This window comes from Cicer arietinum, chromosome 2, assembly GCF_000331145.2.
Source record: "Cicer arietinum cultivar CDC Frontier isolate Library 1 chromosome 2, Cicar.CDCFrontier_v2.0, whole genome shotgun sequence".
Taxonomy (NCBI): Eukaryota; Viridiplantae; Streptophyta; class Magnoliopsida; order Fabales; family Fabaceae; genus Cicer; species Cicer arietinum.
Window position 1 is genome coordinate 22,247,628 of NC_021161.2, and position 20,481 is coordinate 22,268,108.

Consider the following 20,481-nt stretch of genomic DNA (forward strand, 5'->3'; position numbering starts at 1 on the left):
CTACGTTAGGAGGATCTCACGGGGCGCGCGGAGATCACTCAGGGTGTATAGTTTTTGGTAGGATGATCAGATTAGGTTGATGTATAGGGACTAGACGTCCTACTTTTTGGGTTGGAGTATTTTGATTTGGAAAACTGTACTTACACTAATATTGTGAGTCTGACTTCTTATTCGAATGGGTTCCATGTACCATTTGATGTTGTGTAAATGTTTTGGATTTATAATTGGAGAAACTTTTCCGCTGCTTGTAAATTATAATGACTCAATTATTTATCCAAAGGCATTTCCTGATTTAATTCCTTGTTCGTTTTTAATTACTTTTGAAAAAAAAAATATACCATCGCTTTGAAAAACGGGGTGTTACATCCAACACCACAAATCAGCCGGTATAAACAGTTGTCCTACTTTGATAGGAACATCCTCTAATATTCCCACCGGATACTTGATAGATTGATCAACTAGCTGTAAGGAAATGTTTGTGGGCTTTAATTCACCCACATCAAGCTTTTTACAAACTAACAAAGGCATGAGGCTTACACTAGTCTCAATATCACATAAAGCATGTACAAAACTCATATTACCAATAACACAAGGAATAGAAAAACTTTCAGGGTCTTTAAGTTTGGGGTGCAATTTATTTTGAACTATGGCACTACATTCCTCAGTTAAAAAAACAGTCTCATTGTCGTCATGTTTTCTTTTGTTTGACAAAATTTTTTTAAAAAATTTAGCATATGACGGCATTTGAGACAGTGCTTTGATGAACGAAATGTTTATATATAATTTTTTCAAAAGTTCCACAAACATCCTAAATTGCTCCTCAATTTTAGCCTTTGCGAAACTTTGGGGAAATTTTATGGGTGGTTTGTATTGTGTTGGAGGCACATAACGTTTTTCTTTTTCCTTATCTACCCTATCACTTGATGGTTGGGTTCTTTCACTCTCATCCCTAACATTCACTTTGACATCACTACCCTTGGGTTCCTCTAATTGTTTTCCATTTCTTAAAATGACGACATTTAATTGTCCCTTGGGGTTAGGTTCAAGTTGCCCCGAGAATACACCGGGATATCTAGAGGATGAAGCAACTTGGGTGATTTGTGTTTCAAAATTTTTATTGTGTGTGGCCATGGAATCCACCTTAGATACTAACTGCATAAGTGCTTCATTCATTGACTGGTTTTGATTTTTAAACTCCTCATTTTGTTTGGTTTGAGTCAACACAAAATTTTCCAGCAAATTTTCTAAGCTAGACATTTGGGGGCTGTTGAAAGATCTTGGTCCTTTGAAATCGAGAGGTCTAACCATTGGTTGGGGGATGGGATTAAGGGGAGGATTTTTGTAGGAAAATTTTGGATGATTCCTCCACCCTTGATTATAAGTATTTGAAAAGGGTCCCCTTTTTGTGGATTGTTAAGATAATTAAGTTGCACATTATCCACCCCCTATTAGCAGACATTCTGACTTGACATTCAACAGCCACATGACCAATAATACAACAAATTTCACAAAGAGAAACATTAGGTGTGACATCATTTACATTCAATTTTTTAAATTTTTGAAACAATGCATCTACCTTAGAAGCAATATGATCTAATGCATCAACTTCATACCTTCCTCCTTTCTTCTGAGGAGATCGATCACTTGATCATTGGTAGTGGTTATGTGCCATGTCTTAAAATAGAGCATAGGCTTTTTCTATGTTCTTGTTCATCAATGCTCCTCTTGCATCAACATCTACCGTCATTCTTTTAGTGCATGAGAGTCCATTGTAGAAGGTATGGACAATTAACCATCTCTCCAACCCATGATGAGGGCCCAGTCTCAACATCTCTTTGAAACGCTCCCAAGCTTCACAGAGTGATTCTCTTTCCTTTTCAGAAAAACTTGTCATTTGATTTCTCAATTGTGCAGTTTTGCTTGGTGGAAAATATCTAGCAATGAATGCTTGTTTTAACTAATCCCATGTTGTAATGGATTCAGAAGGAAATGAATGTAGCTAACATCTAGCTCTATCCCTTAATGAAAAAGGAAAAAGTCTTAGTCTAATGGCGTCACTAGTCACTCCATTCATTTTCAAATTATCACAATACTCTAAAAATATAGACAAATGGAGGTTTGGATCATACGTTGGAGTACTTGAGTCTTGGTTTTGTTGTACCATAGATAGCAACAAACGTTTTAATTCAAAATTCTTAGCCTCTACTGTTGGACACGCAATACTCAAATGCGGTACTATGCTATTGGGAGAGGCATATTCTTTCAAGGTTATATTTTCAGCCATTTTTAAATCTTTTTCTTGTTTAGAAGTGTTTTTCTCTCTTTTTCTCCTATGGAAAAATCTTTCTATCTCGAGTATTGGTTCCACAAGATTCCCAAGACTTAGGATTCTTTGCATTTAAAGAGAGAAAAATCAATAATAAAAAAATAAACTCATAAAAATGAATTTTTTTAGTCTAATCAGTATAGAAAAAGAGAATTAATATAAAAAACAAAGTCCCCGACAACGGCTCCAAAAACTTGATAAGATCGCAAGTGTACGGTATTATCGTGCAAAAAAAATTATCATTCCCACAAGGACTTTATTATCAGTACTAGTGTCTCTTTACTATATATGATGATTAGCTAAAACAGTTATGGGTGTTAAACTCTTAAAAATAAGATAAGTAATTGTAATTAATGTTTTCTTTCAAAGAAGAAAAGTGTATTTTAAACTAATAACCAACTTATTTTCATGATTGATGTATTAGCAAAATCCTTTAAGAGAATATAGCTTTCATGATTTCAAAAGAACCAAAATCTATTTTCATGATTTGATTCTCTTGTCCAATCTTAGGGGTCAAATATCAAATCTACCTTTCGTATATTATTTGATATCTAAGTATGAATATGATTCCTACTGAGATTGGATTAAAAGATCAACACCCATGACAAAAAGAAATAGAAATTGTTAGAGATCCAACATTGTAAATTCTACAATCCCAAGACAAGAAAGATTTACTCACATATGATCATAGTACAATCAAAGCTTAAATATAAAAACATTGGAAATATAAAATAACAGAATAAAAAAACAAAACAAAAATAGAAAACTGAATATTATTGAAACTAGAAAATTTCTAAGAGAAAAAAAGAACAAAAGAATGAGTAGTAAGAGATTGTGTGTAGGAGTGTCCCTAAAACTGAGTATTTTGGTCCTTTTTATAGTCTTAGGTGCCTTCATGAGCTTTAATTACAAGAAACCATAAGAATTTCATAGGAGAAAAACGGTAGCAGAAAATGAGCCATTTATGGCCACAATGGCCATTACCGCCAAGCAGTAATATATGCTGTCGTAGAAGATTAACAGATTATGGCCATAATGGTCATTACTGCTAGGCAATAATAGATGCAACAGTAGAAGATGAATAGATTATGGTCATTACTATCAGGCAGTAATCCTTGCTGCCTTGAATTGGCAAATTCTTATTTTATTTTTTATTTTTATCGTTCATCCATTATTGTTGTAATTTCTATTATGGTCCAACAGTAATGTTTGCTGGAACTCGAGTTTATTTCATTTTCTTGATCATGATGCACCACTTGACTTCAAGGCTCTTTTTCTCCAAAAATCTTCATTTATTCCTTCACTTCTCCTTGCAATCAAAACAAAGCAAAAGGTAGTAAAATAGAACTAAAATCAAATTAAAAACATCAAATTAATCTATCAAATAAAAGCTATAAAAATAGATTAATTCTAGCTTATCAACTATCATAAAATTCTTAAGAAATAAATATCAATGTCACAAAGTGTTTATTTCATTTTGCAAACAAGTAATGAATGAAAAAGGTTGTGAGATTGTAACAATTTGAAGTAATCATGGAGGAGAATTTGAAAACAAGTTCTTTGAAAGTTTTTGTGATGAGAATGGAATCTCTCACAATTTATTTTCTCCTAGAACACCACAACAAACTGATGTTGTAGAAAGAAAGAATAGATCCCGCTAGGAAATGGCTAGAACCATGCTCAATGAGATGGATATTGCAAAACATTTTCGGTCAGAGGCAATTAACACTACATGCTATATTCAAAATAGAATCTTAAATAGGTCAATATTGAATAAAAAACCATATGAATTATTGAAGGGTAACATAAGTTTGATTTCAGACCACATAAGTGCACCTTCATTTGATACTTTGAAAGATCTAAAGCTTATAGAATATTTAATAGGGAAACTTAGATTTTGGAAAAGTCAATACATGTTTAATTTGATGACAAATATCTTGACCTTAAAAAGTTAAAGCCGAATTTGTAATGTAGGTTTACTGGAATTAGAGGAAGAAGATGCAGAAAAACCAAAAGAACCTGGAAGACTAGAGGATACATGTAAATCAGAAGAATATGACAACTCATTAGAGGATGAATACAACCAAGTCATAACTAGTGAAGAAAAGTCAAAATGGATATATGAATGGAAGTACAAGTCATTCTTTCTTGAAATTCTAATAATTGGAAATGCAAATGATCCTTTGAAGACCAAATCATCACTAAAAGACAACTTTGTTTGGTCTACTATCATCAATTGAACCTACATATATTGATGAAACACATGCATATGGTGGATGGATCATTGTAATGCAAGTGCAAGAAGAGTTAAAAGAATATAAAAAGAATTATGTTTAGGATCTAGTACCTAAACCAAAGAAAATCATTATTGGAACCAAGTGGGTTTTCATAAACAAGCTAAAAGAAAAAGGAGAAGTGATCAGAAATAAGGCAAGACTTGTTGCACAAGGCTATAGTCAGCAAGAAGGCATTGATTACACTAAGATATTTGCTCTAGTTGCAAGGTTAAAAGTTATTTGTATCCTACTCTCTTTTGTTGCTTATAATAACATTACATTATTTCAACTGGATGTTAAAAGTGCATTTCTAAATGGGTATATAACTAAAGAAGTCAATGTTAAGCAACCCCCAGGTTTTGAAAGTTATGAATTTCTAAACCACACATTTAAACTTAAGAAATCACTTAATGGTCTAAAAAGTGCACCTAGGGCATGGTATGATAGACTAAGTAACTTTTTGGTTAAAAACAATTTTGAAAGAGGACAAGTAGACAACACCCTCTTTAGAAAATCAATAAGAGATAAAATTCATATCATTTAAATTTATGTTGATGACATTATTTGTGGATCTACTAATGGCACTATTGCTCAAGAATTTGCTAAGTTGATGCAGCTTGAATTTCAAATGAATTTGATGGGAGAATTTAAGTTCTTCTTATGCATACAATTTTAGAAAATTCAAAAAGGCATATACATTAATCAAACCAAATATACAAAAGAGCTTCTCAAGAAGTTTAAAATGAATGATTTTAAACCTATGGCTACACCAATGCACCCCTACTTGTTCACTTGAAAAGGATGAATCAGACTAGAAGGTTGACAAGAAAACATATAGAGGAATGATTCAATCACTCCTCTACCTTACTACCTCCAAACCTGGTATTACATTTAGTGGGTGGGTGTTCAAGATTTATGGTTGATACAAGGTTATCTCATTGCGATGCCAATAGTAGAGGTTAAATACATTTCAGCAATTGGTTGTAGTTCTCAATTGCTATTGATCCAACATCAACTATAGATTACAAAACTCTTTAGAGTAACATTTCCATATTCTATGATAGCACTTTTGCCATTAGCCTAACCAAGAACCCAATCCAACATTCTAGAGCCAAACAAATAGAAATCAAATATCACTTCATTAGGGATTTTGTTCAAAAAAGGAGTACTAAATATCCAGTATGTAGACACTATACACCAATGCGCTAAGATATTCACAAACCATTATATGAAGATAGATTTGACTTCATTAGGAAAAATATAATTCTAACTTATATAGCTGATTGATGTTGTGCCAAGCTTAAGATGACATTAGAGGAACACAAAGTATAAACGTCTACCTCTAAACATATGCCTCTAAAAGTAACGGGCCTCTAAAGGTTACGAAGACTGCCTCTGGTGTTTAGGTCTAAAGTATGGGTCTGAAGACCAGGTCTAATAACTGGTTTTGAAGACTGCCTCTAAAGAATGGCTTGGAAATTGAGTTTGAAGACTAAATTTGAGCCTGGATTTAAAGCCCTTGCATGCCTTTGATGCGTACAAACTCAACATGCCTCTGATGCGCACAAACTCAGCATGCCTCTAAAGAGTTTATATAAAGATATAATTAACTTGGAAGAGATTGTTCAAACCATAAATTTGAAGCACACAATCCGCTTATTAAAATGATGCAACACACTCCAAATGTTGTCTCTGATATGCAGCCTGTAATGTTGCACTTACTCTGAAGTTCCAACAAGGTGAATTTCCCAATGCAACTAATTATATTTCATTTAACTCTACCTCTAACAATCATTATTCAAGAAACACAACATCTCACTCCAACAAGAAAGTCAATGGCTCTAATGGAAATCAACGGCTAAAATTGAATGAATTAATTATGAAAAGAAAACTTAGCCGAATAAAATACTTGTGAAAATCCATGAACAACCCGAATCCATTCCAGCTCAAATCAAGCAAGATTAAGAAAGAAGATTCATGTTTTTGAATACAATCTAAACTAAGATTTGATTCAAATTTTTAACTGAAGAAAATATTTAACCAAGTTGAAAAGAAGATATGGCCAAGATTGTTTTACAACAAGATTTGATAAAGATTTATCAACAATAAGATATAAATTATTTACAAGAAGATTTGATCAAGATTTATCAAAAGACAATATGAATTATTTAAACAAGATTTGATCAAGATTTATCTACACAAAGATATGGATTATTTATAACAAGATTCAATCAAGATTTTCTACAAGAAAATTTGATCAAGATTTATCTAAAGAAGATGTGAATTATTTACAAGAAGATTTGATCATAATCTATTAGAAGATATGAATTATTTACAAGAAGATAATATCAAAAATTATTTACAAGAAGAAATACTGACAAGAAGATACATTTGTTATTTGCAAAATATGATTCAGACTTTTCAAGGACAAAGGAGAAACCCTAGTCTATTCTATAAATAAATACTCAAGGCTGAAGAAGAAAACAAGAGTTCTTAAGGCATTAGAGTTCTAAGATTAATGTCTACAGAAACACTTGCTCAAAAGAAATATTTTCGAAGTGTTTTCTAGTGTGAAAGTCATAGTTACAATCAGCTCGTAAGAAGCAAACCAATTGGTTCCAAACTCTTGTAACTCATCCCAATAGTGGCATCTGTGTTCCTCAAGCAATATGTAGGTTTTCAGGTTTTGTTTGGAAGACTTGGCTTGTAAAGTCAAGGTTTTGTGTTTGTCAAAAAGTCTGTAGGTGTCACGTTTTTTTTAGAAGACTGGCTTGTAGGGTCAGATGTTGTGTAAATCATGTTTTGAATTAGTGGATTAAATTCTTCTGATTGAGAGAACTGGACGTAGCTACCAAGTTGGTGGTGAACTAGGATAAATTCTTGTGCTACTTTAATTCTGCAATTCTTGTTTTACTTTTGCCTCTAAGCAATTAATTTGATTACTCCTAGTTTTAATCTAAGTGAGTCACCAAACTCGAGCCACTTTTAAATAAATTAGCAAAAAGAATCCAATATAGTCACACAAAAATTCATCCGCCCTCTCATATTTGCACCTTCAATTAGGTCATACAAACCAAAGATTAATCTTCAAATTGAATAAACTTTAACTTGTTAGAGGTTTACTTAAGCTTAACTACAAAACTAAAATTATGTGTGAAGCTTGTCAAAAGGGAAAACAAACTAAGAACTCCTTTACCCATAAGCTTGTCTCTATCTCCATACCCCGTGAGCTCTTGTATATAGATCTCTTTGATCCAGTGAAAAAAGCCTCTTGAAATGGAAAGAAATATGGCTTTGTAATAGTAGATGATTACACTAGGTGGACTTAGATAAAATTCCTGAGAAATAAAGATAACTGCCACAAAGTGTTTATCGCATTTTGCAAACAAGTAAAGAATGACAAATGTCTTAGGATTATAAAAATTAGAAATGATCATGGAGGAGAATTTGAAAACAAGTTCTTTGAAATTTTTTTGTGATGAGAGTGGAATCTCACACAACTTCTAGCTAGCAAAGGATACCAGAGGTTTACAGGAACTAGAGGAAGCAGATGTAGACAAACTATAAAAACCCAAACAATCAGAGGATGCAAGTAAATCAAAGGAATACGACAAAACATCACAAGATGAATTTGACCAAGTCAATAGCAGTCAAAATAACTCAGAAATCAGAACTGGATGGAAGTACAAGTCATCCCATACTAAAACTATGATTATTAGAAATGACAATAATCCTGTAAAGACTAGATCATCACTAAAGGATATAACCTTGTTTGGACTACTATCATCAATTGAACCTACCTATGATGATGAAGCACTGGCAGATGATGGATGGACCCTTGCAATACTAGAATAGTTGAATGAATTTAAAAGGAATGATACTTGGAATCTAGTACCCAAACCAAATAAAAATATTGTTGGAACCAAGTGGGTTTTCATAAAAGAAAAGTTAAATGAAAAGGGATAAATTGTCATAAACAAGGCCAAACTGGTTGCACAAGGTTACAATAAATAAGAAGGTACTAATTACACTAAGACATTTGCTCCAATGGCTTGGTTAGAGGCATTTTATTTAGTGTGTGTGTGTGTGAGTGAAAGATTTCAGTTTGATCCAAGTGAATCTCACTTAACTATTGTTAAGAGGATCTTTAGATACCTAACAAATATTTCCAACATTGGCTTGTTCTATAAAAATTCTACTAAGTACAGATTAAGTGGCTATTGTGATGTTGAATATGCTAAAGACAAACTTGAAATAAAAATCATCAGTAGAAATTACACATTTCTTGGTGAAAACTTAATATCCTGGTCAAGTAACAGACAAAGCACAATCGCAAAGTCAGCAGCTGAAGTTGAGTATATTTCAATAGTTGGCTGCAACTTTCAACTACTATAGAAATTATATGGCTAACCACATAGAAATAAACATCACTTTATTAGGGTCTTTGTTCAAAAAGGAGTACTAAATATTTAGTTGATAGACATTGATCAACAATGGGATGACATATTCACCAATCCACTAGCTAAAGACATATTTGAATTCATTAAGAAAAATATGAATTGTACCGTTATATCTAATTAATGTTGTGCTATGCCTAGATTAGTTTAGATTCATATTAGTATATATTTTATGTTTTATCTATTCTCTTTTAAAATAAAAGGGTCAAGAAAAATAAAATAAAATAAATAAATAACTTTCAAGTATTTTTGTTTGATGACAAAAGGGGGATAAATATATTTGAGAATAATTTATTTTCTAATCTGTTTTTGTGAAGAATGAAAGTGTATACATGTGGGGAGAAAGGAATTTTAAAACGACTATGACTTAGTGGGAGCCTTAAGTCACAGGGGTAAAGTAATAAAAGACAATAAAATGTTATAAAAAAAATACAGTTTTGTTATTATCAAAAAGGGTGAGATTGTTGGAACCAAATTGGTTTCCTCTTGTGACTTTGATGTTAACAAAGGTATTTTATGAGAACAGTTTGTTTGGACTAATGTCTTCATTATATGTGCATCAATTAGAACATGAAAAGCAAAGGAAGGTACTAGAGGAAGCAACTAGTGGAAGTGACCAGAGGATGAAATTAGAGAAACACAAAAGTATAGGCATATGCCTCTCAAAATATGCCTCCTAAAACAACGTACCTTTAAAGGTTATAAAGACTGCCTCTGATGTTTGACTATGAAGTTTGGGTCTAAAGACTGCCTCTGATACCTTGTATATCCAACCCGATAGTGGCGTTAGTGTTCCTCAAGCAACCTGTGGTTTTCCGGTTGTGTTGAGAAGACTTGACTTGTAGGGTCAAGGTATAATTGCCTTCAACAATCTGTGACTTTTTGGGTTGTGTCGAGAAGACTTGACTTGTAGGGTCAAAGTGTTTGTTTGCCTCAAAAAGTCTATTAGTGTCAAGTTGTTTTGAGAAAAATGACTTGTAGACTCAGGTGTTGTGTAACTCAAGGATTTGAATTAGTGGTTAAATATTTCTAAAAGAAGGGACTAGATGTAGCTACCATGTTGGTGGTTACCCAGGATAAATCTACTTGTGTCACTTTACTTTGGCACTATTTACTTTATTGTTTCCTCTAATTACTTAAATTTGATTGCTACCAACTCTGTTTTAGTAAAAATCAACCACCTGAACTAGTTCTTGAATAAATAATTAAAAAGAATCCAACTTTGGCAAACACAATTTAACCGTTTTCTCGTGTTTAAACCTTCATCGGTGACTATTTTAAGGTAGCATAAATTAAAAGTAAATTACAGACAATAATCTAGGTTTTTTTAAACACGCATAATATTATCACCCAATAAACATGTAACTATGTCTAGTAATGGAACATGGCGTAATATAGCAATAAGAAGTATTGCAAGTCAGGTGTTACAAAGCATGTGTTCTTATATAAGCTATACCCTTTGGTGATTGGACGAAGACAGAGGAGAAACAAGACTCTGCTTCACTTTGTTTGTCTGATTCTGATGCAAGCGCTCTAACACGAGCTTCTAGTGACGCAGGCGATGCTCTACCTTGGATGACTCCATCAAGCAATACTCTTGTTTTGGTGACTCTATAAATACATGATATGTTTTGGTTCAGTTTTCTTTGTTGAACAAAAAATTGCTATGTTCATCTGCCTTTGATAAGCTTAACAAGCAAGGGATTGTTTGCCTCTGATAATCACATCATCACTTCAGGCATCTGATCATCTGACTTTGATTTGTGGTGTATGCTCTGAAAGAATTTAATCTCTAATGAATGTCAACACTCTAATGAAAATCAACACTCTAATGAAAGTCAACACCCCAAAGAAGACAAAGCATTTGCACATCCTCTGATAAACATCCTGAATATGCTACTTGTTTGAAAGTCTTTAAGACATGCTATAATCATAGTAACCCCGGCTTCTTTTTCCTTATACCAAGATACCCAATATCATTTACGAAGATATATATGGATACATATTAAAGACTGATTTGGCTTAAATGGTGATTGAAGATCTCCAACGATAAAATCGTCAACGGATATTTCTTCTCTCTATTTGAGAAGAACTCACTCAGTCCATTTTGAGATTAAGAGAGAGAGAATGAAAAAGAAAATATGTTAAGAAGAAATTCTAAAAAAATCAAGAACACATCAAAAGAAAAGGATGAATGATATATCCTCTCAATAAGGAATTATTAGAAGTGGTGTAAAGAAGTCAAAATGTTCTCACACACTTGTAGTGACATAGGACTTGATTTGTAACATCTTCTCGATGAGAATTAGAATCCTAGAAACAAACTTTGTGTCAATTCAAACACAAACTAAAACATATGTAAATCAGCTCGATAGTGGCAACAACTCTCTCACCCCTATAAGAACTACTTGAAAAGGTACAACGACCCTCATGAACCTCAACGACATGTTTCTAGAAAGTTGAAGAAGGTTTTGACGACGGCTTCCTTGAAAGGCTAGAAAAATTACCCAAAGCCTGAAGAGGAAGAGTAAAGAGTACTTGTATGCAATTAATTGAAATAGAGGATTAAGTCCTCGATTGTACTAAACAAAAATCTCTCTATAAGGGGAGAACTATATGTATCAAAAGTTTGTTGTGAACTAGTATAAAAGTATTTGTGTCTCTTTTAACTTTCCTCTTCTCTCATCTTAGTTCTTTATGATTCAACATTACTCTATCTAAACGTGTTTTTTATTTTTTATAAGACCTAAGCGCTTTCTAACAAAAAAATTCCTTCTTTTTATAAGACTTAAGACAACGGTTCACAGAAAAGCATTTTCGAATGTATATGCTTATGATAGCACGTTACTAACAAGCATTGTGTAAAGGACTATCTAAAAGTTATGTATTTTTTAATGAATGTAAAAACAACGCTTTTAAAAAAAATGCTATAAAGGAGCACTATATATATTCATTTTTAGTGTAGTGTTAGTTATCGTTTTCATTGATGTTGATGTATTTCAATTTAGGATTTATAGCTTTTGTTTGCACTACATTTTTTTTTCTTTATCATGATTTTATCTAAGGGCAAAGTCTCTTATACAAATGGAGTAGCTTCGGTCGCCCCGAAAAATAAATTTTTTTGAATAAATAATATATTTTTATCTTTAATTACTCTAATAATATATATTTAGTTAGTTCGAGCTAGTTTATTTGTTGAAAATTATAAAAAATAAGAAAGTACTTCATTTGATAAATTTATTTTCTTTTATTTGCTTTTTAAGATACTTTACTGCAGATAAATTTTACAATTAGGTGCAACCTAGTTGGGATGAAACGTCTTCCTCTTTTTACCTTTATAAAAAGTTTATTTGTCGAAAAAAACTGCAAAGACGAGTTTACAGGAAGCGAGAAAAAGACTATCAAAGTTGGGTGATGAGTAATAATTAATAAACTAGATTTCAACCCACGCAATTATTTTCAAAAAAATTAGTAAGCATTAGAAATTATATAATATATATATAATTTATAATCTTCTTTAGAAATAATCATTTAGAAGTCTCATTTTTTGCTTTGAGAATTAACACCCTTATTAAACAAACCTTGTATCTTAGTAGCATAAATGCAATGACTTAGATATCAAATCAAACACAATATTTGTATTGACAATTTTATTTTACATAGTTTTATTTGTAAATATCATCTCAAAATAATATTAGTTAATAAGATGTATGAATTATAGGGAAGGAAGTGCACAGTAAGGTACTAGTCACGTCACAAAAGAATAACTTGAAAAAATATTAAAAGTGACATTAGTATATATAAGATTCACAAAAAAACTAAAGAAATAAAAAAAATGGTTGCATTATTTGAATTGATAGTAATAATTACTTTTCTTTCTACAATAATAAACCATCTTGAAGGAAAAAGTTTAAACTAAAACAAATATATAACTAAGTGCAGCTTAAAAAATTAATTAATTAAATTCGACAATAAAAATATGTGCATTTAGAATAGAATCATTCTAGAACCCAGTCGAAACTTTGTTTTGATTGCAATAGTGTGAAAAGCAACATCACTCTTCAAGATAAGTACTTCCTCATCTTATTTTAAACATCACATTTGAGGTGTGTACAATTAGTTAGAAAATGATTAGTTGACTTGATTTCAATGATAAATAAGAATATTAGTGGAAAAAATGAATTAATGTTGTATTGGTATTGTAAAATGACAAATTATTTAAGACAAAAAGAAATAACAAATGAGGCATTTAAAATGAGATGTAGGAAATAATTGTTTCCTCTTAAACTTGACTTGTCATAATGGAATAACAATTTATAAATTTGTGACAAATCTAAAATATTTGGTTAAAACCTAATTTGTAGCCTCCATCTGTTCATCTACAGCTCGCATGTCTCTTGTGTCGGGTCTTTCTTGTTGAGATATATGAGCCAAAAGCAACAAATATAAAGTCACTCATGATACAATTATAACACAAAAGGAAATATTATAATTTGATTTGGAGAACGTAAAGTTAAAAACATGGATTAGAGGTTTTAAATTATCCTGTAGACAAATGCGTTGTTATTTTTCCTTAATTAATAAGGGAACTTTAATTTTCCAAGAATTGTATAAATTTCAACCATTGTTTAGTTGATTTATTGCGCTAAAAAAATATGCATTGTAACGATTGATCTACTTTGAATTAATGATGGAAAGTAAGAACTATCAAGACCTTTTAGTTTTAAAAAAGAAGAGCAATTGACCTAATAAGAAGTAACTGAAAGGAGGCAAAATATACATTTTGTTGAATGAAACATCAATAATTTGCATCGACATAAATTAAATAAATTTGATTTTTTGAATTAGTGATATTGTAAATGAAAGATAACATAAAAATTATGTAACTAAATATTAGGCATAAAATGGAACATACATTTCCAATTGCTAGCAATCCTCTGTGAAAGAAGAAGATTTTCATGAAAGAGAAATTTATACCAAAGTCAATACTCAATTGAATATAAACATCAATTGCATTTCATCAAACACAACAAAAACAATTTTGTTATACTCAAATTGGAGAGCAAGTTAGCGTAGACAATGGTTCATGTCTCGAGATTGTGGTATTGTGTCTTTTTGAATCTTGGTTCAGCCAAGAAAAAAAAAATAGATATTTGGACTTATCACTACGCCAAAAATGACATTTAACAGCGCCCATTTTACAGCGCTTGCTAAACACAAGCGCTGTTGTAATTATATTTTAAAAATAACGGAACCTATTACAGCGCTTTTGATGCAAAGCGCTGTAAAACAAGCGCTTTAGTAGGTCATATAACGTTTGCACATCACGTTATAAGGCTTTTACAGCGCTTGTCAAAAAAGCGTTGTAAAAGGAAGCGCTTTCGCGAATCAGTTACAGCGCTTTTTTCACAAGCGCTGTAAAACACATGCGCTTTCATTGAATTTAACTACCTATTACAGCGCTTTTTTCACAAGCGCTGTAAAATACATCTTTCAAATAATTATATACGTTGGAAACCCTCATATCCTCTACATCTTTCAAATAATTATATACGTTGGGAACCCTAATATCCTCTACGTACTGTGCGGCCATCTACGTTGTCTAATGTATTTTTTACACATGATCTGCTATGTTTTGAAATTGTCAAAAATTGTCAAAAACTCATACCACATGATCTGTTCTGTTTTGAAATTGTTAGTTGATATTGGTTTCTTTTTGAAACTTGTTGATATGTTTTGAAAGCTTATTATTTTTGTTACTGCATTTATATAGGTGGTATAATATGGATAGGAAATGGATTTCAGCCAATCGATTGTCAAAAGAGTATGAAATTGGAGTGAAGGAGTTTGTTGAGTTTGCAGTGAAGAATGCAAAAGATCCAAATAGAGTAGTTTGTCCTTGTTTAAAATGTTGTTTTGGAAAACGTGTTAGAGAAGATGAATTAGAAGGACATCTAGTATGTAATGGAATTGATCAAAGCTACACATGTTGGATAAGACATGGTGAGAAAAAAAAAGGAAACATTAATTTTGAGAATAGTTCGACATATGCTTCAACTGACTTCGATACAGATACATATGAGCCGGACCGAGTTGATGAGATTGCAAAAGCAGTTGAAGAAGATCTTCGAGATTGTCCTAAAATGTTTGAAAGTTTGTTGAGTGATGCAGAGAAAGAATTATATAATGGTTGTACTAAATTCACAAGACTGTCAGCGATATTAAAGTTGTACAACTTAAAAGCGAGTAATGGATGGTCTGATAAAAGCTTTACAGAATTATTAACACTCATAAAAGATATGTTGCCAGATGATAATGAACTTCCCAGTCGAACCTACGAGGCTAAACGGATTTTGTGTTCTATTGGAATGAGTTACGAAAGGATTCATGCGTGTCCTAACGATTGCATTTTATTTCGAAACGAATATGAACTACTTAAGGCGTGTCCGAAATGCAATGTCTCTCGATATAAGAAGAAAGAATCTACTCCAGCAAAAGTCGTGTGGTATTTTCCTATAATACCAAGATTTAGGCGCATGTATCGCAGTGAAGAAGATTCAAAACACTTGACATGGCATGCAGATGAAAGAATTAGAGATGGAATGTTTCGACACCCTGCAGATTCCCCACAATGGGCAAAAATTGATCACGAGTATCCTGAATTCGGGATAGAGTCAAGAAATCTAAGACTTGCACTTTCTACTGATGGAATGAATCCACATGGTCTTCAAAGCATCTCACATAGCACGTGGCCTGTGATTTTGGTAATATATAACCTACCTCCATGGTTATGTATGAAGCGTAAGTTTATGATGTTGTCTCTGTTAATTTCTGGACCCAAACAACCGGGGAATGATATCGACGTATACTTGACTCCTCTAATCGAAAATTTAAAAAGTATGTGGGAGACAGGTGTGGAAGTTTATGATGGGTATAAGAAAGAATGTTTCAATTTGAGGGCTATGTTGTTCGGCACAATTAATGATTTTCCAGCATATGGTAATTTATCAGGATATAGCATTAAAGGTCAGTGTGCATGTCCTATATGTGAAGAGAGTACAAATTGGATGCGGTTGAAACATTGTAAGAAGAATGTGTTTCTTGGACATCGTAGATTTTTACCTTATAGTCATCAGTATCGTGGGTGGAGAAATGCATTCAATGGAAAATCAGAGGAAGGTAAAGCTCCTTTAGCACCGACTGGATATCAAATACTTGAAAAAGTACAAGGTTTGACCAATAAATTTGGCAAACCTTTTGCGGGAGAGCTGGTGAAAACTGGGTGGAAGAAAAAGTCAATTTTCTTTGAATTGCCATATTGGAAGTCATTGTATGTAAGACATTTCCTCGATGTGATGCATATTGAGAAAAATGTATTTGAAAGTGTTATTGGTACGTTACTCAATGTTCCAGGAAAGTCTAAAGATGGCGTCAATGCAAGATTGGACTTGGTCGATATGGGAATAAGAAATGAACTGGCTCCAGTAAAGAAAGGAAATCGCACATATCTACCTCCAGCCGCTCATACTCTATCTAGAAAGGAAAAAATTGTTTTATGTAAATTTCTACACGAAGTTAAAGTTCCAGAAGGATACTCTTCGAACATTAAAAATTTGGTTTGTATGAAAGACCTCAAGTTAAAAGGTTTGAAGACCCATGATTGTCATATTATAATGGAGCATTTGCTACCAATAGGTATACGTTCCATTTTACCTGAAAAAGTTCGACTAGCCTTAACTAGATTATGTTTCTTCTTCAGGGAAATTTGTAGTAAAGTGATCGACCCTCAGAAATTACCGACATTGCAGAGGGAAATTGTTGTTACTTTGTGTGAGCTTGAAATGTATTTCCCACCATCGTTTTTTGATATAATGGTTCACCTTACTGTTCATCTGGTTAAGGAGACACAACTTTGTGGGCCAGCTTATATGAGATGGATGTATCCGATAGAACGATATATGAAAATATTAAAAGGGTACGTAAAAAGTAGAAGTCGACCAGAAGGTTGTATTGCTGAACGATACATTGTTGAAGAGGCTGCTGAATTTTGTACTGAATATCTGTCCAATGTTGAATCCATAGGGCTTCCCATGTCTCGTCATTCGGGAAGACTATCAGGAGAAGGGATAACTGGAAGGAGACTACTGACTATATCAAGGACAGAATGGGAGCAGGCACAATTGTATGTTCTGCACAATGATGATGAGGTTCAACCGTATGTTACAATACACATTGATCAGTTATCTCGTTTGAACATGAATAGGAATCAAAATTGGATAACTCGAGAGCACAATCGAAGTTTTGTAACATGGTTAAAAAATCACATAATGTCAAAATTTGATATAGACCCCGGATCAATTTCAAATAGATTGAGGTGGCTAGCAAATGGTCCGAGCTTACATGTCTTTTCTTACACTGGTTATGTTATTAACGGCTACACATTTTATACCAAAGAACAAGATGATCAGACCACTATGCAAAATAGTGGAGTCACTCTCGTAGCTGAAGCGATGCATGTCTCAAGTGCAAAAGACAAAAACCCAATATATGCAAATCTATCATATTTTGGGGTTATCGAGCGCATATGGGAGTTAGACTACACAATGTTTCGTGTTCCCATATTTGGTTGCAAGTGGGTCGATAATAATAATGGCGTTCGGATTGATGAGTCAGGATTCTTGCTTGTCGATTTTAATAGGGTGGGATACAAAGACGAGCCTTTTATTTTAGCGTCGCAAGCTCAACAAGTGTTTTATGTCACTGATCCTTCTAATGATAAATGGTCTGTTGTCCTATCGACCAATAAAATAAGTGATGATAACAATAATGATGAAGATGTTGGTAATGATCTTTTATTTGCAACATCACAACAACCACATGAAATTGATTCAACTGATGATGGTTTATATCTTAGAGATGATCATGATGAGGGAATTTGGATTAATCCATCGTTTCGTATTGTAAATGGACAAACAAATGTGAATGTCACCAGGAAAAGAAGAAGGGCATCTTAATGTATATATATGTTTAATTGTTTTATATAAGCTATGCATGTAATCTGAACTGTGTTATTGTAAATATGCATGTAATCTGAATTGAGTGTTTTATACTAAGTTCTGATTAATTTATTTTCTGATTAATTTATTTTCTGCTTATATTTAGCTTGATTTGAGTGTTTTATACCAAGTTCATGTAACAATGAGTGTTTTATATTTAGCTTGATTTACATGAACTGAACTGAATATAAATTAGTAATTTACATGAACTGAACTGAACTGAATAGAGAGATTCTCTTTTGCTCAGTGCATATATATATATAGATTCTTCAGAATACTCATTTCTAATAATTCATCATCTCCTAAAGTATTGTGATAAAGACAATGATAACAATATTTTTAATCCAATAAACAATGATAAAAATGTTTTTAATGTCATCCCAACCCAAATAAACCAAACACAAAAATAAAATAAAGAGACATTTTACAGCGCTTATCTTAAAAAGCGCTGTAAAAGATCCTTTTAAAAATAAAATAATGAGTGTTTTATACCTTTTACAGCGCTTTTCACACAAAGCGCTGTAAACGACTCTTTTGAAAGTGAGTAAAAAAGACATTTTACAGCGCTTATTTGACAAAGCGCTGTAAAAAAGCTTTAAAAATAATATTCATCAGACACCTAATTTCTTCAAACACCTTGTACGCATCATGGGAATCCAAAAAACATCAGACACAAACCCATTTCTTCAAACACCTTGTACGCATCATGGGAATCCAAAAAACATCAGACACAAACCCATTTCTTCAAACACCTTGTACGCATCATGGGAATCCCCAAAAACACCAGACACAAACCCATTTTTCGCAACATGGCAATGATCCTGAATACCAATTAAGTTTCGATTTAAGAAGGAAAGAGAATGTAAAGAGATAAAAAGGGTGTTGAGGTGGAGATTGAATTGTGAAAGAGTAAGCTTTGATGTTTGTGAAGAAGATGCATAAAAGGAGAAGAGTTTGGTGAAGAGGAAGGGATTTTTGTGGTGACCAGTTACTACTATGTGGGTTTTGCATGCATGTTGAGCTTGTTTAAAAAATAACATAACATAACAAAACACAAAAACAATAAGGCCTTTTACAGCGCTTATTTGGAAAAAGCGCTGTAAAAGAGCCTTTTAAAATTAACATAAAGAGACATTTTAGAGCGCTTATGTGGAAAAGCGCTGTAAAAGGCTTTAAAAAACATTCATATAACATAATAACACACGGAGGTCTTTTACAGCGCTTATTTGGGAAAAGCGCTGTAAAAGAGCCTCTTAAAATTAACATAAAGAGACATTTTAGAGCGCTTATGTGTAAAAGCGCTGTAAAAGGCATTCAAATAACATAATAACACACGGAGGTCTTTTACAGCGCTTATTTGAAAAAAGCGCTGTAAAAGAGCCTTTTAAAAATTTAACTAAAGAAGCCTTTTAGAGCGCTTATGTGTGAAAGCGCTGTAAAAGGCATTCATATAACATAATAACACACGGAGGTCTTTTACAGCGCTTATTTGAAAAAAGCGCTGTAAAAGAGCCTTTTAAAAATTTAACTAAAGAAGCCTTTTAGAGCGCTTATGTGTGAAAGCGCTGTAAAAGGCATTCATATAACATAATAACACACGGAGGTCTTTTACAGCGCTTATTTGAAAAAAGCGCTGTAAAAGGCATTCAAATAACATAATAACACACGGAGGTCTTTTACAGCGCTTATTTGAAAAAAGCGCTGTAAAAGGCATTCAAATAACATAATAACACACGGAGGTCTTTTACAGCGCTTATTTGAAAAAAGCGCTGTAAAAGAGCCTTTTAAAAATTTAACTAAAGAAGCCTTTTAGAGCGCTTTACAAAATAAGCGCTGTAAAAGGCTTATAAAAAGCGCTGTAAAAGTGTTACGTATATATAACAGTTACCTCTTCAGTTTCCTCTTCATTACGTAACCTTCATCTCAACCTTCATTTCTTCTCTTCTTTTGCAAACCCTATCATCCCGTCCTTTACGAACCTTATTTCCACGATCATCTCCTTCATTTCGAACCTTATTTCCATCCAAGATCATCTCTCCCATTTCACACAATATATTTTCATTGAAATACGTAACCCTCATTACGTATTTCTTCAAACCGTATTTCTGTGAACCATATTTCTGTGAACTTTCTGCAAACCCTCTTTTCTTTGCATTTCGTCTTTCTTCGAACCATCATTATTCAGGTATTGATGTTATTAAATTTTTGTAATCATTAGAATGCATGTTGAGCTTTTTTAAGATATACTGATACATGTTGAGTTTGTTTATAATAATGCATGATCCATGTTGAGCTTGTTGATGTTATACTAAAGTGCATGTTGAACTTGTTGTAGTTAAATGGATACAAACAAAGATTTAGAAGTT

The 20,481-nt window shown here is 32.7% G+C and overlaps 1 protein-coding gene and 1 non-coding gene across 2 annotated transcripts in view; one reads left to right on the forward strand and one right to left on the reverse strand.

The window, feature by feature from the left end:
• The window catches only part of LOC140919390 (uncharacterized), a 6,727-nt gene extending 5,470 nt beyond the window's left edge, over positions 1-1,257 (reverse strand). Inside the window, exon 1 of the mRNA XM_073365400.1 lies at positions 365-1,257. Within this exon, the coding sequence (XP_073221501.1) occupies positions 365-1,257 (893 nt within the window). The remainder of the gene's footprint in view (positions 1-364) is intronic.
• Positions 1,258-1,802: 545 nt separating this feature from the next.
• LOC113784082 (small nucleolar RNA R71) lies at positions 1,803-1,908 on the forward strand. The gene has a single exon (XR_003470120.1). It is a non-coding gene; the product is annotated as a small nucleolar RNA R71 (small nucleolar RNA).
• Positions 1,909-20,481: the final 18,573 nt, after the last annotated feature.